At 39.6% G+C, this 24,471-nt stretch overlaps 2 protein-coding genes across 9 annotated transcripts in view; one reads left to right on the top strand and one right to left on the bottom strand.

Moving 5' to 3' along the window:
• The window catches only part of TAF1A (TATA-box binding protein associated factor, RNA polymerase I subunit A), a 74,364-nt gene that overhangs the window by 25,138 nt on the left and 24,755 nt on the right, over window positions 1-24,471 (bottom strand). For 2 of the 7 annotated variants that reach the window (XM_074316979.2, XM_074316978.2), the window contains exons 1-5: window positions 13,064-13,186; window positions 9,098-9,267; window positions 5,224-5,337; window positions 3,858-4,056; window positions 83-213 (exon numbers count right to left, since the gene is read on the bottom strand). In XM_074316979.2, coding sequence (XP_074173080.1) covers window positions 83-213; window positions 3,858-4,056; window positions 5,224-5,337; window positions 9,098-9,267; window positions 13,064-13,184 — 735 coding nt within the window. In that variant the 5' untranslated portion in view covers window positions 13,185-13,186. The other 5 variants (XM_074316980.2, XM_074316983.2, XM_088799138.1 and 2 more) reach the window with 5 other exon arrangements.
• The window catches only part of MIA3 (MIA SH3 domain ER export factor 3), a 41,662-nt gene continuing 40,518 nt past the window's right edge, over window positions 23,328-24,471 (top strand). Inside the window, exon 1 of one of the 2 annotated variants that reach the window (XM_088799134.1) lies at window positions 23,328-23,586. In XM_088799134.1, the coding sequence (XP_088655260.1) occupies window positions 23,454-23,586 (133 nt within the window). In that variant the 5' untranslated portion in view covers window positions 23,328-23,453. The remainder of the gene's footprint in view (window positions 23,587-24,471) is intronic. The other variant, XM_088799135.1, reaches the window with a different exon arrangement.

Genomic DNA, 24,471 nt, shown 5'->3' with positions numbered 1-24,471 from the left:
TAACATTAGTTTCCTTCTGATCAATAAAAATTAGGCTAGTAACGAAATGAAACTAATAACACTGTATGAAAAGTCTACTTACGTCTACATAACTCTTCACAAAAGGGTCCCAAACTCCAGGAATTTGAATCAACGCACAAAGGTTTATAGATGTCTTCCAGCTGTGGTTGAGCATATTCTGGGATGCTGTGTTGTAAGCATAATCATCCTCATCTGCCCAAGACAAAAGATTTTTGAAAGTCACTCAGTGATGAAGACTTCGGCTGAATTAGTAATCAGTAATACCCACAAGAAAAGCTTAGATCCTGATGGCTTTACTGGTGAATTCTAACGAACATTTAAAGAACAATACTAATTCTTATAAACTCTTTCCCCACAAAAAGAACAGAGGGAACACTTCCCAACGCATTCTATGAGGCCAATATTAATCTTATACCAAAATCAGACAAAGAACACAAGAAAATTACGGACGACATTTCTTATGAATATAGATGCAAAACTCCTCAACAAAATACTAGCAAAGTGAATCCAGCAATATGTAAAAAGGGTTATACTCGTACACCATGACCAGGAACAAATTTGGCAGATCTTCTCTATGACTTCAAAAGTTACTACAGTAGTTCCCCCTTACCTGTGGTTTCACTTTCTACAGTTTCTGTTACCCACAGTCAGAAAATACTAAGTGGAAAATTTCAGAAATAAACATTCATAAGTTTCAAATTGCATGCTGTTCTGAGTAGCAAAAAATCTTTCAATTATTGAGGATTCCCAAGCATCAATATCGTCTGCTCCTGACGTCCAACCATTGACATTGTCAAGGCTCAGTGATCACCCGAAGCAGATGATTCTCCTTTAGACGTATCATCAGGTCAACGGTAGCCGAACACTATGTCACAATGTATACACCACTCACCTCACTTCACCTCATCGTGCAGACATTGCATCATCTCACATCATTACAAGAAGGACTTGGAAAAGCCTGATTTATCAAGTGAAATTAACTGGAGGGAATTGAGAGTAACTGCTAATGGGTACAGGGTTTCTCTCTGGGATGATAAAAATGTTCTAATCTTGACTACGGTAAGGGATACACAACTCTTGGGGAATGTACTACAAAGCACTGAATTGTGCGTTTTAAGTACATGAATCACATTGAGAATCATCTCAATTCTCAATAAAGCTGCCTTTTTAAGAAAAACATCAGAGATCACTACACCCAACAAACTAGATAATAGGAAAAAAATCTGACAGTAACAAACATTAAGGAGAATATAGACAAAAGAAAACCTTAATCAGATTACTAGTAAAATATATATTGGAAACCGCTTCAGCCTATTTATATACTAAAGCTGAAGATGCACACACTCTAAGACAACAATTCTACTCCTAGAAATACATGCTTATGTGTACCAGTATACATGCCCAAGAATATCAAAGAAGCAGTATTTATAATAGTCAAGAACTATTAATAACCTGAATGGCCATCAATATGTAGAAGGAATAAAAAACTATAGGAATAAAAATGAACATAACTAGAGCTGATTCAACTATATGGAGCACATTAAAACTAACATTAAATAAAATACGCAAGTCCCAAAATAATACAGACAGTATGAATCCAAATAGAGCATTCTGATATAGGCAAAACTGAATTACACTGTTCACACATGCATACTCGAGTGGGGAAAGTACTTTAAAAAGCAAAGGAGTGACTCTGTTCAAGTCAGGACAGTGGTTTTCTTGAGACAGAATGGGAGGAAGTATGACCAGGAAGGCACATGGGGGACTCTTCAGGTGACAGCCGTGCTTTGTTCTTTCACCTGGGTGGCAGTCACATGGATGTGTGCTTTATAATCATTCATTCTATCACACATTTGTTTCATACTTTTCCTATACACAGCATGTCCTCGAAAACATTGTTTCAGTCAACGTCCTTTTGGTATAAAGATGATGACAAGCCGTAGGAACTTAACTCTTGTTTACGTCAGTGAGCCTCGGGTAAAACTGGTTTCATGGTACGCTGCTTCACTTCAAGTCACAGAACCTATCAATGATGTCAAATGAGGACTTCCTATATGTTCCATTTCACAATTTCAAAGGTTTAAGAAGAAAGTTACTCAGTCTTTCTAAAGCAACAGCTAATAAAAGAACAAAATACTTTTTGGTACCAATGATACCTTTTGACCAAAAAGCAGCTCCCCAGAAAAAAGAGATCCCAGTGGATCAATTGAATAAATATCAATATGGACTTGGAAATGAGGTACAGATAAGAAATGACATAGAAATGATAGAGAAAAAAACTTTAAGGAAAAGAGGCAGATCCCTTAGAAAATATAAGTTGGGTGTAAACTTGCTATGGAAGGGGGTTCCCTGTCATCAAGTGCATCAAACCCAGGACAGGCCACAGCAGTGAAGGAAATTTCTAAGCCAACTCCATAACTTTCATAAGCATATGTTTATGTTACATCTTATAAGTTTGGTTATACAGAACTAGGCCTAACTGTTTTTCTCATAAAATAGACATTTGAGGTTGAAAATCATCTAAATAGCTCCACGTATTATCCCATCTTTGTCTCTTGTTGCACAGAATGAAGGTCAGCTATGGGAGTGATGGTATAAATGCCAGGTTCCAACTGCTTTCATCATCAAATATTTGCTTGAGTTCTACCTAACTACGTACGTGTAAGAAGAAAAGTACATATTTACTTTAAAACTTACATAATCAATTACTATCAGCAAGTCTTTTTAAAAAGAAGTATTACAGCAGGCATTATGGTAAAGTTAACAAAAGAAACAGAGGACAGACGTGTAACCTCAAGAGACTGACTGGTCTAGACAAAGACATACAACATAAAATACACATGAGAAAACTCAGAACAGTTAAAAAGCAAGAGACGAAGGGCCAAATGATATAGGCTGAACATATAGCTGATCTGTCAGGTTTAAGATACAAGAACGAGGGGTCTAATGAGTCTTGAAGGGCAGAGGGCATTCTAAATTAGGAGGCTGCAAAAAGACCTTACAAGATTGTCATGATGAAGACAGCATTTCAAAAATGTCTTGGGAGAGACCAAAGACAGGAAGAGGGAAGGGAATTTTGAGATCAGTGAACCCTCATTCCCAGAGACCAAGAAAATACTACCTATCTCATAAGCATAATAAGGAAACACTGCTTACCACATGTGACTTGATAAATACCAGGACTGAGATTTGGATAGAAGATGAGAAAACAAAAAGAAAGTGGTTAATCCCAGAGAAGCTACGGAGAAAAACTATACAAGAGAAAGAAAATGCAGAGAATCCACAGCTCTAAAGAACACGTATATGGGGCTAGGAGAGGACGCCATCACCACTGAACGTAAGAGAAAGGGAACCCAGTTAGAGAAGTAAGGACCCGCGGTCAACTTTTGGTATGCTCAGTAAATCAAGAATATTGTCTATTATGACCTCTGTATAAAGGGATAAAACAGCTTTATCTTGCCCTATTCTTTAAACATATTATTCTGAGAAAGCATTATAAAACAAATTAAACTCCATTGTAAACATGCCATAAAGAAGCACTTATTATATGCAATAATGTCTAAAGAAAACTGTAACTTTTCTTGGAGATCATATTTTTAAAAAGCAATGACTGTAAAATTGTCATAAGCTTTACGAATCATCTCATTTATGTCTGAAAAGTTCTCTGATATATCAGAAATATTACAAAGGATGATGAAGAATTTTGCCTCAGCAGATATACTGTCTGGATAAAGCCAGGCTGGGAAGCAGGGGGATGAGATCACTCTTTGAGATCCCTTCTCTCCCTCTGATTCAGTCTTCTCACCGTAAGAAAAAGTTCACTCATATTCACTCACCAAGCTGAGACAATTCCATCTTCTTTTTAGACCAAGTGTAATATTGCAAAAGCCCTTTATAGGCCTGAATCAAGTTGATTAATACTTCCTGGGAAGATGATTTTTCACCGTATCTCCATGTCTCTGCCTGGCTGAGGTTTCTGTTGGCGTCATCAAGCATTCCATGATGCAGAAGGTATAATGCATGTTGTAAGGAGATCTGCAACAATAAGAAAATGCCCACTGAGATACAGGTCATTAGACAACCATTAGTCAGAAAGCTCAATAAATGTATGATATATGCTGGGCTGGGCTAAGACCTCGGCAGCACAGAAACAACGTCATAACACTGTCCCTGTTATCAAAAATTTCAATCTAGCAAAGAGGAAAGAGACGTGAAACAACACTATGTAAATGAGAGCAAAATTTTATAAGCTTACAATCAGAAGACAGTGTGATCTAGTGAGAAGAACAGGGTTTTTGAAGACAGAGCATCCTGGCGCAGATGCTACTGAGAAGCTACAAAAACAGCGTAGAATGCTGGTTGCCGAGGGCAGAGGATGGAGGAAATGGGAAGATATGTTAGTCAAAGGGTACAAATTTTCAGTTATAAAATGAATAAGTTCCAGGGACCTAATGTACAGTATGGCAACTATAGCTAATAATACTGCATTGTATACTTGAAAGTTGCTATGAGTATACAGCTTTAATGCTCTCTCCATAACAACAAAATGGTGATTCTGTGAGTGAAGGATGTGTTAAGTCATCTTATTGTGACAAATATTTCACAATGGGTACGTGTATCAAATCATGACATTGTACACATTAAACTTACATAATGTTACATGTCAATTATATCTCAATAAAAGCTGGGGGGGGGAACATTTTTACGTGTTCAAATTCCTATGTTTAGCTCTATCCTTTTCCAAAAGCACCAATTCCTAGAGAGCTCAAATGACGTAAGCAAAGGTATTAGAATTTGGCCCATCATCATGATAAAGCACAACTGCTATCTCTGAAGGACTGGTTTTGGAAGTGAGAGCTATACAGACAAGGTATTTTCATTGTGAGAACAAGGTGGGTGATAGTAAACGGGGAAGTAAATGGTTCACACCACACTGCTTTCTTTCAGCTTCTCTTATTTATCCAGGTGTCTTACCCTTTTGTCTATGCCTTTTACATGACTATCTTCCTTATCATTGACACAAGCAATTTTTAAAAAATGAACACCACAGGGGTGACCGGTTAGCTCAGTTGGTTAAATCGCGGTGCTAATAACACCATGGTTGCCGGTTCGATCCCCACATGGGCCACTGTGAGCTGCGCCCTCCTTAAAAAAAAAAAAATTAACACCACAAATGTAAACTCATAAAGCCTAAATTCTCACCTTTAAATAATTCATGACACCAATATTTTTCATCCTGTCAGCAAAGGTATTAAAAGTCTCCACGCTGCTTTTGGGATGATAATAGAGAATTTCACTTCCAAGCTTCCAAATAATCTGTCAAAACAGAAATTACTAACAAAAATGTAAAAACCTTGCCTTAACCAATGTCTGCCTAAGAAAGTTATTTTTTTCTGATTACAACATTTAAAAAGCAACCTATAAGTTATTTTCCTAGCTATCACAACTGTCCACATTTTACTGTACTTCACCCAATGAAACTATCATCTTACATGATAAAATTTTTCCATCAATTAAATTAAAATACTAGATAACTGCAAGTGTTATTTTTAAGTTAGTAGTCTAAAGAAGGCACGCAGTTAGGAAACATATTGAAGATAACAATTTTTAATTAGTATAGGAGGAAGGTTATTAAAATCAGGAAACTTGGGTTCTATTAATATTGGCGTCTTCACTGCTCCTGGTCTCATCTTTATTATCTACAAAATGAGCAACAGACTAGATGCTTCCTGAGAGCTCATCATGCTCTACAGCTATGGACTATATGCAATCTACATTAGAACTCCAATTTAAGAAATGTCATCAGCTATGGATGAATTTTAATAAAGTATTTTTTTCCCCAGAGCACCAAAACTTTGGTGACAGAAGTTGGAGCTCTTCTTTTTTCATGGAGTGAATCTCTATTTCTCTTACCCCAATTTAAAGCACTTTAATAATATTGACCTTAAAGTAAATTGAAGTGGATTTTAAATCAATTCTTTCTATGAACATAGGTATTAGTTGTTTGGTATAATCATAATACCTTCCCAAATCAGGGACATCAAGATTTCATGTGTAGAATACCGAACTGTGAGCTTTTGGTATTTTGGAGCTTAAAGAAAACTTGGAAATTATCTATCACAGATGTTCTTAAAACCTAGTTGTATATAATTACCTGGGATACCCATTAAAAATAAATATTCTAGGAATTCAGACTCTGATTCAGTAGGACTGGGGTGCAGTACAAGAATTTATATTTTCAACAAAAGCCATAGGAAATTCAAATAGAGTGAAACGTGTCTGGAAACCATTGATCCTTCATTTATAAAACAAATTTTGGACAAAAAGAGCCTGTAATGTGTCCAGTGTTTTAAAGATGCATAAAACTTCAGTCCATAAATTAAATTTTCACTCAATGGTTAAATTTTTTTCTTTCAGGTTTTTCTTGACTCTATGAGATACCTAACTGATGCAATGGTTACTGTATTAGTAAAAGTTATTTGAGATATTCATGTGCTGTTATTTGTGGATAAGCTGTCTCTCACTGAACAAATTTAACACTATATGCAGGCACTGTTCTAGATCCCTGACCTCGTGGAATTTACATTAACCAAAAACATTGTAATTAAATTGACAAGTATTATGGGGAAAGAAAGGAGAGGGATAAGGGGATCAGGAGTGACAGATGGAGAGTAGACGGGGTTGGTGAGCAGTTCCAATTTTAAACAGTCATGGGAGGCCTTGTTGAAAATGTGACATGAAGGAGGATTGCCATAGTGATACCTAAAGACCTTTCCAAATAAAGGAACTAGCTAAGGCAAAAGCAATCGGGCTGAAGTATATCTGGCCTGTTCAAGTGAGAGCAAGAAGGCAGTGAGGCTGGAGAAGAAAAACAAGTGGGAGAGTACAGGGGATGAGAGCAGAGGGTGGAGGGGAGTGAGCAGACTATGTAGAACTTGTAAGCGACCAAAAGGACTGGCTTTTACTCTCAGTGAAATGGGAAGAAGCCATTACAGGTTTTCACCAGAGAAGTGACACGATCTGCCTTATGTCCGCAAAGGATCATGCTACATCATTCGTCATTAGTCACAAAACTTGGAGCAAATCAAAATCACAACAAGATACCACTTAACAACCATAAGGATAGCGAGAATTAAAAAGACAGACAATAACAACTGCTGGCGATGGCAAGTCTATAGAGAAATCGGAACCCTCATATACTGCTGGTGGAATGGAAAATGGGGTAACCACTTTGTAAACAGTCTAGCAGAGGTCCTCCAGAGGTTAAGCAGTTACCATATGACCCAGCGATTCCACTCCTAGGTATACACCCAAGAGACATTACAACAAACATCTCTACAAAAACTTGTACATGAATTTTCATAGCAGCATTATTCACAGTAACCAAAAAGTGCAAATAACCCAAATGTCTAACCACTGACGAATGGATATATAGAATGTGGTACGTCCATGCAATGGAATATTACTTTACAATAAAAAGGACTAAAGTACTAAACACGTGCTACAACATGGGTAAACTTTGAAAACATTATGTTCAGTGAAAGAAATCATTCACAAAGGCCATATATTATACAATTCCACTTATATGAAATGTCCAGGATAAAAGTGCAAGATTAGTGGTTGCCAGGGGCTGGGGGATGAAGACAGGAACAGGAAGCGACTGCAAGTGGGTACGGGGTTTCTTTGCAGGGGGGACAAAAAATATTCTAAATTTAGATTGTGGTAATGGTTGCACATCTCTGTGAATATATGAAAAAACAGTGAATTGCGTAATATAAATGGGTGAACTGTATGGTGTGTTAATTATATCTCAATAAAACTATTGTTTTTTAATTTAAAAAAAAGTCTCGCTCTGGTTGCTATGTTGAAAACAGATTAGGGGATGGAGGAGAGCAAACAATCATCTAAGTGAGACGATAGTGGCTTGGATCAAGGTGCAGCAATGGAGGTGGTGAGAAGTATTCAGAATGCAGGTGTGTTTTGAAGGTAGAGCCAACAGGACCTTTCTTATGGTTTGGATACGGGGTGTGAAAGAAAGATCACTCCAGAGTTTGGCCCTAGCAATGAGACTCAAAAATAACCATCATCTGTGATAAAGAAAATTAGGATTGATGAAGATCAGAAGACCCACTTTAGATCTGATAGAATGACATGACCATTAGTTACCCAAGTGGTGATGTGGAAGAATCTGGACTTGAAGACAGATGTCAGGGCCACAGATATACAACTGGGAACTGCCAGCATCCAGACTAAATTTAAGGTTGGGAGACTGAATGAGATCATCACGAGCGAGTTCAGAGAAAAGGACTCGGGATTAAGTTCTGGGGCTCTCCCAAGTCCAGAGGCCAAGGAGAAGAGGGGCAGTCAGAAAAGGAGACAAAAGGAAAGGCCAGTGAGGCAGGAGAGAAAACAGAGAGAGAGCAGCATCCTGGAAGCAGACGAATAAAGTGTGTCACACAGAAAGGAAGGATCTACTACGAGTATGCTGATACTGCTGACAGATCAAAGTAGAGGAGCGCTGAGAACTGGCCGCTGCGTTTAGCATCATGGAGCTCACTGTTGACCTTGACGAAGCAATTTGGTAGAAATGGTGATGCTGCTGGTTGGGGGTGCCTAACTGGAGATGGTTTGGAGAGAACAGGTATATACACTCTTTCTGGGAGTTTTGCTAAAAGGGAGAGTGGAAAAATGGGGCACATTTTCCCACTGGAGGGAGAGGCGGTTAAAAGATGATTATAAGATGGAAGAAATAACATGTTTGTATGATGATCAGAAACACCCTATAGAAAGGGTAAAATTAAGGCACAGGGAAAGAAGGAAGAATTAGTGGAATGAATGAATGAATATTAGGGAATCTGAGAACTCAGAGTCCAAACTACTTTTAGTCTCCTTTAAAATCCTAAGTAAAGAGAAGTGTGCAAAAAGGTCCCAATACAAACTCTCCATCCAAAACTACTTTCGGTAGCTTTTAGTACAATCAATTTGAGATCCTGCAAAAGCTATTGTAGGAGCAGTGCAAGAGGCTGAAGCTCCCAGACATGGGAAACCTCTTCCAGCAGACTCCCATGTTACTCACCTCAGGCGCAGCCTGCCTTTTGTAGCTATCCGAGTCTTCCAAGATCTGAAAATAACTGTGCATGTATTCTGCAGCTTGCTGCCATTGGTGCTTCAGCAGCGCTTCTTGGATGAAACTCAAACAAGCACTTGTTGTCTGAGCAAAATCCTTCTCCTTTTTCCCTCCAGTCACTATAAAAATTTAAGAGAAGAGTCTTTATCCACAGTGACCCCAACTCAACAGTTCAAAAACCTTACTTCTGATAAGAGGAAGTTTTAGCAAGTAAAATAGTAGGTATTACTTAACCCAGCCATTCCCCAATATCAAAGCTAGCTTCACTTGAAACCAACTCTTCCACACTATTTTAACTAGTCTTAGCACATGAAAAAAAGGTCTAATGTGGAGCTATCTAATTTGATGTTCTTGGGCTTCCCAGAGCCCCCGGATGCTTCAGATCTGATTCAATCATCCTTTCATCCTTGCTCTGAACAATCTGGGTAGACTCTCTCCAAGAGGGCGGCAAAGCACAGTCGCAAGTATTCAGAATGGGTAAAAATAGGGTCATCCTAGGTGAGCATGGTCTTTATTACCTACTAGTGTTCGGAAAACAAGAGGTGGGCTCTTATTTTTTAAGGACTGAGTTCCTAGTAACTCAATTATATTAAATGCAAATGAGATTACTACAGTTGTAGACATTCGCATTTACATCTCTAGAGTACTGACAACCCTCACGTGAAAAATATTTGGACTTAGTTACAACCCCGTTACAGGGTTGCATGTTGTGGCCTCCTATTCCCTTTCCACACCACTACAGAACCCCCACACGCCAGCAGTCAGTCTTCCATCCAGCTCAGGTATCCTTTCTGCTGGGAGGACACAGAGACTGAGAGGTACCAAGCAAAGATAGTTTTACCGCAATCAGCTTTCAGAACTTCAACTGCCTCACATACTCTTTCCTAAAATTAATCTCCGAGAGAACTGCCTATAGTCAAGTCTTTGTTATTAAAATCAACATACATTATCTCGGAAAGGGAAAGTGCAGGTGTGAATGTTGAGAACGTCTAACATCCATTTCCAAGTCAAGTGGTTTCCAAGTCTTTGCTGATCAAAATTATAGAAGGACCTAATAATTCTTTATAACAGATCACAAAGTAATGTTTTCATAAATAATTCAGGAGTTCACAGACCTAATCCATTGCTATAATTAAACTCCACCCACTGCCACCTACTTACTTATATGACTAAGGTTTCTCAGAATTTACATCAACTAAAAACAAAATATAATAGAATTGAAGCTAAACCTTTTCTCATTTTAGAAATATATAATATTCATCCACAGATATACGAATTGGAAAAAAGTGATAACCATATGTATTTTATTGAAATAAAAAAGCAATAAAAATTTACTTTTAATACTTAAAATTTTTTTAAACTTTTAATATTTATGTTTTTCCTGATCAGCTGTCAATTATTAATTATGTCTCAATCCAGAAGAAATTTTAATACTTAAAACCTTACAAAAAACTAAATATAGATACTACTTTTAGTGCAAGGATAAAAATATAAAAGGAAAAGGAACAAAATAACATTTCTATCTATTAGAAACCTTTTCATAAATTGTTTTAAATGGATGAAGAAGGGGATCACATTCCTATGCTATTTCTATTTAGATTCCACGAGATATATTTCTTAAGGTTTTTATTTATTTACTAAATTTATTGGGTGACATTGGTTAGTAAAATTATATAGGTTTCAAGTGTACATTTCCATAACATATCATCTATAAATTGCACTGTGTTCATAAATTTTTAAAAGTAATACAATAATTTCATTTAAAAATGCCAACTTACAAGTATACTGAAAATTGCTAAAATGCCAAAATATGCTATTAAACTTACGATACAATTTTTAGATGGCACCTTAAAACTGTGCAAGGCAGTACATAATTTTTCCAAAAAAAATGTAGATGATATGTAAACAAACAAGTTTGAAGACAACTTTCTAGACTTGCGCTTCTCCAACTTTTTAAACGTATGTACAAATCACCGGGAGATGGTGCTGGCTACTCAGTGTGGCCCAGTCCTACTCAGTGGGAGCCAGTAAGTAGCGTTCGTACCACTGGGGAGCTTACAAGAAATGCAGACTACTCTGCCCTACCCTGCTCTCTGAATTTGAAGCTGCATTTAAGAGCTACACACAAGCTGCCCCAGAGCAACACCAGGCAGCTAATGTGAGAACGTGACAAAGCGTCTTCCCTGAAACCTGATTTAGTTACCAGGAGGACTGATCTCAGGCCAAGCTCCCTTCTACCCCTCAAGTGTTCACAGCTCAGACTGGAAATCCTTGGCAACATCCTCTCCTGTCTTTCAACTTAGCCTACCTACCTCAGGAATATCTCATGTCATTCTTTTGTGAGCAAAAGATGATCTTATTTGTTGCTGACAAACTTGAATAATTGTCAAGGAAAATAAATTTGACATGGAAAGAGATACAATGAAGAACCAGTGCCATCATCCAAACTTCTAATGCCCTTGAAAGAATCTGGAACCTTGTCAGTCTGTCAACAAGTATTTTTGGGCACTACTATGTGCCAAGCACTATTCTAGGTGCCCAACATACAACTTTATTCCAGATTGGCCCCTGCCTTCAAAGTTTTTATTCCAGAAGCACACTCTTCAGGATGCCAAAAGACATCAGAATAAAAAATAAGTAACTGTTAGGCAATTTCATTTTCTTATTATGGTTAATTGTCACTACAATGTCTAGATTAGTTGAAACTGTTTTCTCATTGCAGATAAAGTATTTGGGTTTGACAGGCTCTCCATTACATATGAAACATTTCTAAGCTTGTATTCTGGTCTTAAACCTATTTGCTTGAGGACTGGCTCAAGCTCTCTGCAGAACACAGGTGACAGAAACAAGTGCAGGTATGCCTTAACTGGCAGAACTTTAGATTACCAGGCCCCTACAAGAGGTGAAGTGCGACAACCGCTGAAGTAGCATCCATCCAAACCTGGTTTAAGCCACGTGCATTAATCAGCAAAAATAACATGAGAAGAAAGAAACTATTATTTTTTCAACACACACTATGCATGAAGATCTATGCTAGGTACTTTATGTATCTTATTTTAACTTTTGCTTATATATTTCAGTCATTGAAAGTATAGGTTTTGAGATCAGATAGACCTCGCTTTGACTCCTGAGACCAGCGCTTAAGCATTTATATGCTTTGAGATCCAGTTTCCTCACCTTTAAAATGCCAAGGCTACAGATTTACTGAGGAGTCATTTGCTGAGATAATTACATGAGGTGAGATTTAGATTAAAAGATAAAGATATAGGAGCTAAATTCTAGGAGCCAAAGAATCTCAGTCAAGGGCAAAGGAGGTAAGGCTAAGAAAGCCGAGTTTGAGAGCAGTAAGAAGAGTGCTGGTCTAAATTCATTCCCCAAACTTCACCATCCATATGCCAATATACAGATAACAGCTTCTTTCATATATTCTTATAGGGAATTTACCCCATAGAAAACTTGCTTATATTTACATTAGTTGAAAATGGAGGAAATATTCTTTTTTCAAAACCTATTATAGGTTGATTCTATTAGGAATTATTTCAAGCAATTCAACAGAAACATCTTGAAAATACCTCCTAGGTGTGTACACCTCAATGGCAGAGACAGTATCTTCTTTATGTATGTAACCCCAATATCTAGCTACTGCCAGGGAGATAGTAAGTGCTCAGTAAGTATTGCCGGGGGTAAAATGTGTATTCACCATAATGCAGGCTATCAGTTATTAATTCAAAGGAAAATAATTCTAAAAGAAAAAAGAACCTATTTTATTTTTATGATTTCTTTTTTGTTGCAGTGTAAAAAACCCTCAAATATTCCTATCTTGAAACTAGAACCAGCTTGGTTATTCTTTTTGTATCCATATTGAATCTTATCTTCTTGCATTGAAGGTAAATGGTTGTACGTTATTTTACTTACCCACACTTTGTATATGCTTTTGGAGCCAAGGAAAACACATTCCTGTACCAGAGAGCACACGGGTTTCCCCCAGGTCATCCCCCGTCATGGGCCTTGGCAATTCTTCGCTGAAATCACTCATACCTATTCCAAACTGAGAATATCAGTTATTTTCTGTACATCTTAATCCACAGAGTTATACAGAAAAACAGCCTTCTTTTTATCTAATGGATATTATCTGATTAGCAAAATTAATTGTACCTGGTAATTCCTTTAAAGAAATAGTTTAATTATGTCAGCAACAGCCAAAATTAATGATCCATTGGGAAACAAAGAAGACAACTACTACTAAGTTTCAAGAAAATACAAAGATACTACCCCTTAATTAAAGCAAAACAACTCAAGTCTAGAAGAAGAAACAACAAATAATGCATGCTAACAAAACAATACAACAATAATAGTAGTAGTAGTTAACATTTATTGGGCCCTTTCTATATACTGGGCATATACATCATCTAATTTAATCCTTACAGACATCCTGACATATTTTCTTCCCTTTTCATGTTGAAAGAACTGAGGGCTTGGTGAAATAATGTAACCTGGCCCCACGGTCATAAGAAAGGTGAGGACAATATTCTACGACCTAGAATATCAAACTACTTGGCATGAGCAGAGTTTGGGGTGGAGGAGGGGGTCGGAGGGCAGAAGTGACGGCGTGAATCGAATCGAGAAAGGCACCCATATACCCGGCCGAGCTTGGACTTGATGCTCAGGGCCTCGCTCCCTCACTCACCACGTCGCATGGAGTATGAGGTCCCGCGGATACTACCTGCAAGTACTTCCCCCGACTTCCCTCTCCTCCGCCATCCTACACCACGCCCCTAATTTAGAACACCTTCAAGCTGTGTCTAGATACTTAAGTAGCTTTGCAACTGGTGACCCTGCCTTCAATTTTGCTTCTCCACATCCCAGCCAGAGGAAATCTTCTAAAATTAAATTCGATGGTTAGGAGCATGGCTTTTAAATAACACGTGAATTTAATCTGACGCACATGTATTTTAAGGAGTCCTTACAGCAGCAGCTCTCCCCAAATTCCCAAAGACTACACTGCGCTCGTGCAGTTGCCACGGTAACCGAAGCTTGGCCACCCCTTTGCCTCGCTCTCAGAACCTGAGGTACCAGAGCGTCAGGAGAAACTATCAGAAAGAGAACATGGGCGAATCCTAGCACAGCCCTTCGGTTTCCACTTGAATGTCGGCAGTGACTGTCGAACGATAATCAAGGACACCTACCTGCCTAAACCCGAGCTCTTCTCTCCCACCAAACCCAGCCTCACCCCCCGGAACCACGTGAGCAAAGACAGCGGAAGCCGAGTTGGCGACTGCTTCGTGTGAGCATGCGCACACTCTGGCTCGGTCTCTCAGGCGACGCGCAGACGCCGTTCCACCCCTAACGCCTCCCTGGGCCACTGAGCCCTGGCGGTCCGCAGCTTGACCCCGGAAATGACCCGGAAGTGGCGGCGGACTGCCATCCTTCCCTTGCGTTAGCTCCAGATTTACATTTTAGTCTATCCCAGTCGGGAAAATGGGAGACTTTAATTGCAAGTGTAGATTGAAGCGAAGGGAGGGCAGCTGGATGAGGTGAACAGTCCAAAAATCAGAATGTCACTACCAAACTGTACGATAACCTTTAGGTTTTTGCTCGCTCATGAGCGCACTGTGCGAGCCTGAGAGGTGTGGCTGGGGGTCCTGACAAAATAAATCTGCATAGCCTTTTAATTGCTTCCTTGAAATCTTTTTTCTCTCTTCCTAAAATTTCAGTTTGAATTTAGGTGGCTCTTGACGACCTCCACAAAATTTGGGCAAGAATATCATTTTGGCTCTCAGCGGGGGTGGTTCTGCGGACCCGTGTGGAGTCACTTTTCATGGGGAACCTTGACACACTTTTCATGAAATAGGGGTCGAAAGAAAAATGGCTAAATGTGAAATGAGGGAGAGTTGAGTTCTAGAGAAGATGAACCTGGAAAAGCAGAGAGCCATGGGAACACAATCTATCTCCAAAATCTGGAAGGTCTAAAAGAAACAAAAAAGACAATGTTTGAAGGTCTATCTGTGTAAGAAGGGTCAGACTTTTTTCATAGCATCAGAGAACAGAACTAGGATTAAGGGGTGAAAATTAAAGCGAGGCAGCTTTAAAGTCATTACAAGACTTTTGTTCATAACTAAGACGGTACAAACAGTGGCATAGGCTCCCACAGGAATCTTTGAGTTTTCCCTACGCTGAGTGAACCATTTGAGCAGAATCAGAGTATTGTATAGTTGACTGAAGTGTCTAGTAAGAGTTTGTACAGGAATTCCTTAAAATGCTACAAATACTTGATTCTATGTTGTTCTCATAAACACTATGCAGTAATTCTGAGCTTGCAAGAAAAATTCCTTCTGGGTCATAAGTCCTTGGCCTCACTCAAGCCTGTGCTCTATCTCACTCCACTGGTATGACCTAAATGATGTTGTCCAGGAAGGCACACAAACAAAATAAAGTAGCTGTAAGCTTCCCGTTTAGAGATTTGGTCTGGTTATGTTTCTTCCCTTGCTGTAAGGTTTAAAAGCCGCAAACTTATTTAGACAATATTATTTCCATGAATTTCAACCATTCCCATGAATGCTTTATTAATTCCTTGCAATCTAGTAGAGCGCAAGGTGCAGACAACAAAACAATTGGAAAGACATCATAAATAGTTTATATTATATCACAGCTAAAAATATGCACAAGATAAGAAAAAGTAATGTGGCAAAAATGAAAGCATACAAACAAAAACAGTTCACATAATAACACAGAGAAAAATATTATCCAACTAAAAACTCCCAAAATACATGGACTAGGATCCTATTTCAGGCTAACTTGAGAAAAAACTATGTCCTCAAAAGCTCACTTTCATATTTTTGCCCATATGGTGGTGCCTTGAGCCACTATGTAAAGAAGTCCAGGCTATCCTACTGCAGAGGGGGGCCACATGAAGTAAGGGTCCCTAGAGGATGAAACACCACATGGAGCCAACAGTCAGCATCTTAATTCCATACATATGAGGAAGACCTCAGACCTTGCAGCCCAAATCAGTCACTTGTTGACTACAACTGCATGAGTGTTATGTCCAGCTGACAATGCATGGAGAGAGGTAAGCTATTCTCAGTGAACCCTATGCAAATTCCTGACTCACGAAATTGTGAGCAATAAAATGGTTGCTGTTTTAAGCCACTAAATTTTGGAGTTTGTTACACAGCAATAGATAACTAAAACATGATATTGGTAATTTGTATCTTCGATCTTTTTTCTTCATCAGCCTTATTAGTGATTACCAGTTTATTTATGCTCTGATCAGAAAGCACACTGTGTGAAATGTCAATATTTTAAAACAGTTTTAGACTTAGTGCCCAAAATATGGTCTATTTTGGTAAGTGTTCCATGGGTGTTAGAAAAGAATGTGTGTTCTGTGGGTGCTGAGCGTTGTGTTCTATTAAAGTCAATGAGGTTAAAGTGGTTCGTGGTTTTGTTCATATCTTCTGTATCATTACTGATTTTTCATATTGTGTTACTATTAATTACTGAGATAAGGGTGTTAAAATTGCAAATTATGTTTGTGGATTTGTCTTTCTTCCTTTAGTTTTGTCAGCTTTTCCTTAACATATTTTGAACCTTTGTTACTGAGCACATAAACATTCCATGTATCCTTCTGTCTCTGATAATACTCCTCATCTTGAAGTGAAATTCAGCTGATATTAAGTATAGTCACTACAACTTTCTTAGTTAGCATGGTATATCTTGTTCCATCTTTTTACTTTCAACCTATCTCTGTTTTTATTTAATGTGCTTCCCTTGTAGACAATAATTAATTGGCTCTTTGTATTTTTCCATCCAACCTGACAAGCTCTACCTTTTAATTGGTATGTTTTATCCATTTTTGTTAATTATAATGATTGATATTATTGAATTTAAGCCTATAATTTTGATAGTTTCTAATTTGTTCCATTAGTTTTGTGTTCCTCTGTCCTTCACTTCTGCCATTTTTGGGGTAATCAAATGTTTTAGTATTCCATTTTAATCCTTATGCTGGCTTTTAGCTATATCTTTTTGCATTGGTTGTTTAGCAGTGTTTCTAGGAATTATGATATGCATTCTTAAATTATCAGCCTACTTAAAGTTAAAATTGTGCTACTTCAAATAAAATAAAGGAAACTTTGCCGCAGTATAGTTCCATTTGCCACCACTCCCAAGTCCTTTCTGCTTTATTGTCTTATATGTTACATTTACATTCATTATTATTTTTGCTTTAAACAGTCATATATATTTTAAAGAAATTAAGAGAAGGGAAATACATGTTGCTTTTTATATTTATGTATGCTTTACTATTTCCCATGTTTTCATTCCTTCTAGTATATTATCTTCAAAAATATCCAGAAATTCTTCTCATTCCTGTACATGCCTGTTTTACAATACACACCAGATTTCAAAGATTTCATATAAAATAAAGAATGTAAAATGTCTCATTGATAATTTTATATTGCTTACACGTTGAAATAGTAATGTTTTGGATATATTGGGTTAACTACAATGTATTATTAAAATTAATTTCATCTGATTTGTTTTACTTTTCTAATGTGACTTGTAGAAATTTTAAATTACATATGTAACAGGCATATTGCTGTTAGACAGCATTGTTCTAGAGAATCAGTGAGATAAAGGGAAGTATCAGGTTATGTTCAGATCTTCTATTAAACACTCCGGTTTGATTTCATTCATTCACCCTCTTATGTATTCCCTACCATTTCATATCCCATGTAGATTAAAATAGGAATGGAAGTTTCCATACTTTCAGGGAACTCTTACTCTTTCTGGATGCAATTGCTTCGTATCCACGTTTGAGCAGTCTTCATAATGGTATTTATGTTTCTGTTCCTAATTTTATACTGAATGTATGAATTAAAATGCTGAAGATTCAGGAGGGTTGCTTTGTCTCCATGTGTGATCTGTTAACAGGTTGGCTGTGATTGTATGTCATCCTCAAGAACCTACGTGTTAATATTTTTTCCCTCTCAGTTCTGACTGTCTCCTCCAGGGGGCGCTTTTGACCTGCCAAGCACCGCTTGGGAGGCTGTTGCCTGCCAGGCTGACTTTTAGTAAGAAGGGAAGTTTCCGGGGTAGGTGCTGTCTAAAAGTGTCTCCTTTGTGACAAAGTCAGTGATTTGCTGAGACTCTTGTTGCACCATCAACCATCCCTGCTGGCTAACAGCCAGATATGTTGCTGTTTAATTATTTAAACGTAAATGGACAATCTTTAATATATGATTTCATTTGTTTCTTAAACACTATGAAGTGTTAACATTAGCCCCAATTTTAAAGATGAGGAATCTAAGACTAAGAAAAATTGATGACTTCCCTAGGGTCACACAATTAGACTGCTGATACCTAGTTTAATACTTTTGACTACATTCCCTGCTTCCATTGTTGTCCTGTAAGGAAGCCATTCATGTCTGAAAACTGTAATGGATGAAGCCAAACAGTCTACACTGGAAATTGAGTTGTGCAGGCCCCACCCTGGAATTTGTTCTGCTTTTGTTTCAAAGCACCAAATATTTGACTTCTATGAAAATAGTGCCAAGGTAAATTAGGCAGAACCGGAAACAGGAACTTATATACAAGCTTATATATTAGAGGCAATTTCAGATGTTTGAGTTTCTTTGTACAATAGAAGTTGGGATAATATTTGCCAAGACTAGACAAATAGTACATGCTGATAGAAGACCTGGCCTGTTATGTGACTCACTGCCAGTAGAATATACCCTTTGACATGACTTTGACATGGCTTTTTAATTGTGGGGGAGGATTTAACCCTGCTGGCCGTACTCAACACCAAACTCCATTCTCCTTGGCTTTCAGAACAGGATACTTGCTTAAAGCCCACTTTAGTTTTCCGATCCTTTTACTTAAAGTCTGGTAGCTTTCTGTTTTTCACTATACTAAGTCTTAATTCTTGTGCTTGATTTTCAGGGGCTATCATACTCTGACCTGCCCTAGCCACCGAAATTTATCTCCCACTACTCTTTATTGTGATCATTTCACTCTAGTAAGATTAGGTGTCCTTACTCCCCTTTAAAAATTACTTTCTGCTCTCTTTTGTCTTATGTTGCTTTCTTCACTTGCCCTTTCCTTTCTTTTTAGAATCGAAATCCTACCTACTCACCAAGACCTAACTCAAATCCCACCACCATCATTTGCTTTCCTCCTTTTAATTCTTTAGTGCTTCGAATTTGTACCAAAACACGTTAGCACTTACTCTGTGGCAGAGGTCTTTTCCTCCTCCGACCCACCCCATGCTTACTAAGAGAGATGACTGGTATTAGCAAGAGAGATTTGTTTATCTTTTAGGAGTTTCCACTCTAAAGAATATAATGAAGATCCATCCTCAAGGGCGGAGCCAAGATTGTGGCTCCCTTGACATGGGTTTAAAAGGTGGACCCATCTTCTAGACACTGGCCTCAAAGGGTGACACTGGACCCAAAAGCTAGAAATCTGGAGAGAAAAGAAAGGAAGATCTTGAGATGCCCAGAAGGATATGTACTGTGCAGGTTCACCTGACAGAGTAAAAGACTGAGTGTTGTTTTTCTGACTCACTATATTGTAACCAATTATAGTGTTTTTATATTTAACTAAGACCCTTACTAGGATTTACCTGGTTTATAACTCTTTGGGTTATTTGTCTTTTTATTAGTGAATTTTAAGGTTTCTTTATATATTCTAGATGCAAAACTCTTATCAGATATATAAATGGCAAATATTTTCCTCCCTTCTATGTGGTTATCTTTTCACTTTTTTGATGATGTCCTTTGAAGCACCTAAGCTTTAAATTTGATAAAGTATAATTTATCTGTTTTTTCTTTGGTTGCTTGTGCTTTTAGTGTCATATCTAAGAAATCATTGCCTACTCCAAGATTTCGCCTGTGTTTTTTTCTAATTTTTTTTTTTATAGTTTTAGCTCTTACATTTAGGTCTATAAACCATTTTGAGTTGACTTTTGTATGTGGTGAAAGGTAGTGTTCAATTTTTCTTTTTTTGCATGGGTATATCCAGTTGTCCCTGCACCATGTGTTAAAAAGACTTCACCTCATCTTTGAAAAATATTTTCACTTGGTATACAACTCCACAGTGTCACATTTTTTTCTTTCAACACTTTAAATATGTTGATCAACTGTCTTCTGGCTTCCTTTTTCCAACAAGAAGTCCGCTGTCATTTATCTTCCCTCCCCTGTACACAGAGTGTCTGTTTTCTCTAGATGATGTTCACATTTTTTTCATCACCTATGGTTTTAGGAAATTTGATGTGCACTGGTGTTTTCTTCATGTTTCTTGTGCTCGGGGTTTCTTGGGATTCATGGATCTGTGAGTTTTCATCAAATTTGGAGTGCTTTAATTCATTATTTCTTCAAATATATTTTCTGTCTCCTACCTCCTTCAGGCACCCCAGTCACACATATGTTGGACTAATTAAAGTTGTGCACACTGATACTCTATTCAATTTCTTTTGGTCTCTTTTCTCTCTGTGTTTCATTTTGGAGAGTTTATATTGCTATGTCTTCAAGTTCACTAATATTTTCTTTTGAAATGTCTAATCTGTTATTAATCCCATCTAGTATATTTTTCATCTCAGCCATTGTTTTCTTCACCTAAGTTTGAACTGGATCATTTTTATATCCTCCATGTTTCTCCTTTACATACTTATACTTTCCTATAGCATCTTTAATATATGGAATATAATTTTGTTAATGTCCTTCTACAATAATTCTATTATCTGTGTCATTTATGAAATGTTAAGACTCTAGATGTTCCTGGGCAGCCATCATGGGAAGTTTACAATGATATATGTTATTATGCTGTGTTTTATTTGTTTCAGATGTAGTTGTCTTGTCCTTTTCAATCCAACCACAAATTATTCATGATCAGGAACTCTCCTTATCTTATATTTTGATATTTTGATCTCCTCCCCCCACAAACTACAAATTTATTTTTTTAACTCTTACTCAACATTTGCCCAGTGAAAATTCCATTTGAGGTGTTAACAAACAATACACTTGGGATAATATATATATATATATATATATATATATATATATATATATATATATATATAATATGCTGAGTGAAAGAAGTCTGACAAAAAAAAGATAACGCATACTGTATGATTTCCATTTATATCAAATTCTAGAAATTACAAATCAATCTATAGCAACAGAAGGTTGTTTGGAGACAGGCAGGAGAGGGAAGGGAGGGATTACAAAGGAGCACAAGGACTCTTAGGGGTGATGGATATAATTATCTTGATTGTGGTGATGGTCTCACGGGTATACATATGTCAAAACTTATCAGATTGTACACTTTAAATGTGTGCAGTTTATTGTATATCAATTACACCCCAATAAAGCTATTGAAATAAAGAATGCACAGGATTGTCTGGTAGATTGGACATAGGGTATGAGAGAAAGAGATGTCAAGAATGGTTTGTAAGTTTTTGACTTGAGCACCTGGAAAATAGGAACTAAAGTGTCATTATTGAGACGGGGAAGATAAAAGGATCAGGGTTTGAGAGACAAAATAAAGAGTTTGGTTTTTAACATAATAAGTTAAAGGTGCCTGTTTGGCACGCCTAAGAATCTAAAGCAAACAAACACATAGTAGAAAAGAAATGAAAATCTCCGGAGGGCACTGCTACTTGGATGCTCGGTGACCTTATCCATTGTACATTCTCTCCAAACAGCATGGGAACTACACTGGACCAACGGGACATCTCACAGCCCCTATAGACGACTGTGAACACCTCTGGAAACATCCCATCTTTTCCTTTATTCAGCATTATGGATTGCATGGATGGGCCACATTCTTTCCTCTTGCTTTCAAAGAATCCAGTTAGTTTGGGAAGCCAACTGATGGGTTTGACTGGTGTTCCAGGTGGATGAATAACCTTAGCAGAGACTGCAGTGAGGAGCCTCTGGTCACAGACAAATGCAAAGGGCTCCAACCAGAGCCAGAATATTGCCGTCACTCCTCCCTGGGCTGACCTGTGGCTTTTTTTTTTTTTTTTTTTTTTTTTTTTTTTTTTTTGGCATATATAGATAATTCAGTCATATTGTAATTTAAACAAGATTTTGATTCCTCTAGTCAGACAGAAAGAACAGAAATTGCAATGTTGCTTGATGGAGGTGTTATGAAGTTATAATTAAAAAGGAGCATATTACCTGGTTTGAATCTTAGAGTGTGAATGCCTCAATTTACTCATCTCAAAAATGAAGATAGGTTATAATAGGATCTACTATTGTTGTGAAGATTATTTGAATTGATACCCATAAAGACCTTCGAACAGAACCTCATCCTAAAGGAAGCACTCAGTAAATGGTAGCTGCCATTAATCAGCTTTCTCCTACTCTGACATTTATTCATTAGTCGTTCTTATGCTAGTTGGTTTCCACTAAATTGTGGGCTTCCTTAGACAAGGGCCAGTTATCTTGTCTTTGACCTACGTATTTCCGCACACCACCCTAGTACTTTGTCCAATGTCTGGCATGACATGAAATGGTAGCATAAAATGGAAGTTCAACACATTTGTGTTGAATTAAATTACTTCTTCCCTTATGGATAAAGACCCAAGAACCTGAAGCTCTCAGCCCAGGGACCTATTGCCCACCTCCATCCCCCAGGGCTCAAAAAGTGCCCAAGCCGGCCACCGGCTGTAGTTTACATCACCAACGCACCCCTTCACTCACACTCCCCCTTCCTAATGAAAGGGGATCATGGGAGGGGGCCCCAAGCACCCCCGGGGGTCGGAAGGAGAAGGGGCCTTGAACCAGGGCTAACAGTGGCAAACCGTGGGTGGGATTTGATAGCCCAGAAAAGGAAGTACCCAACCAAGAACGGGGGTTGGGGGTGAAGCGGGCTGGTTTGGGACAAACCGGAAATCAGAATCTGCGGGGTGCCAGAAGGACCTGTGGGTGAGACGCAGCGAGGTTAGGGGACCCCAGGTGGCGGAGAGGGGTGAGCGAGGAACGGAATGGCGCGGAGGTCGGCCGCGAAGGGACGGGGCAAAGGCAGGCGATTGGGCGAGGGAGAGGGTACAGAGTCCCGGTTGCCAAGGCAGCGAGCAGAGGAGGCGGCCTCGGGGAGAAAGTCGCAGCTGCGGGCCTCCTCCGGGAGCCCTCCATCCCCTCCCGGAGCCCGTGCTGACGTGTCAGCCGCGAACGACTCAAACCTTCCCGGGCGCCGCCCCTCCGCGCCGCGCTTCCCACCCGCGCTCCGCCCCCGGCACCGCCCGCCGGCGCCCGCCCGGGCCTCCTCCACCGCGTCACCGGCTCCGCGAGGTGACCACAACATGGCTGCGGCGCCGGGGCTGCTCTTTTGGCTGCTCCTGCTCGGGCCACCCTGGCGGGTGGCGGGCCAACCGGGGCCGGACACGAATCGGCGCTTCTCGGAGTATAAACTGTGCGCGGACAAGGAATGCAGCAGTGAGTGCGGGAGGGGACAGCGGCGCCGGGGCTGCGCGGGGCCGGGAGCTCGGCAGCCCGCACGCCGGCCGGGGGCTGGCAGGCCGGGGTAGGGGTGATCCCCGGGTCCCTGCCTTTGTGTCCTGCGGGCGCCCGCTGGCCCTGGCCGCTGGGGGCTGCACCTCCCACTTGTTGCCGGCGTTTTATTTTTTCATTGCTGACCCGGGGGGGGGGGTGTTGGGGGTTGGAGGTGGCCCCCCGTTTCGGGCATCTCTCAGCGTCCGCTCCACCCGTCCGCCCGCCCGGCGTGTAGCGGAGATGGGGTGAGCGCCGCGCGTCCTGCTCCCCACGCTGCCTCCGAGCGCTTTCCTGTCCCCGCCGCGGCGACCTCGGTGGGTGCAGCCCGGGGGCAGATGCGCTCAGGGCTCGGTGGGTGGATTCTCTGCGGCAGGTTGATGGTGGGGCTCGGGAAGGGCGCCCTGGCGCTGCCCCTTCGCCCTTCTGCTTCAGTCGGATTTGGGGCTCACACAGATATATTGGAGTGTAGGTGTGGGACGGGCGCGGGGTCCAGGCAAGCAGAGTATTCCCACGTCTCCGCCCCGGCTCTGCCTCAATCCTGTCATTGCTGTGCTTAGAAGTCCGTACAAGCAGCCAGGCAGGGCGCGGAACAGCAAGGCCAAAAATCTTTCGTTCTGGAAAGAGGCTGAGGACATGAATCGGCCTCCTGGGACCATCAGCCGCCTCTCTTTTGCGCAGGAAGCGGAATTGTTCCCATCTTGGATCGGGGGTGGGAGGGTGTGGAGAGCTGAGGTCTCAGACTCAGATGAAGAGGATGATTAAAGTAACAGTAATAAATACTCCAAGGATTGTACAAACCCAACCAGCCTTAGCTTTAGTCACTCGTGT

The sequence above is a fragment of the Rhinolophus sinicus genome, chromosome 6 (assembly GCF_057876585.1).
Source record: "Rhinolophus sinicus isolate RSI-liver-muscle chromosome 6, RSI-T2T, whole genome shotgun sequence".
Taxonomy (NCBI): Eukaryota; Metazoa; Chordata; class Mammalia; order Chiroptera; family Rhinolophidae; genus Rhinolophus; species Rhinolophus sinicus.
This window is presented reverse-complemented; position numbering and strand designations above follow the sequence as displayed.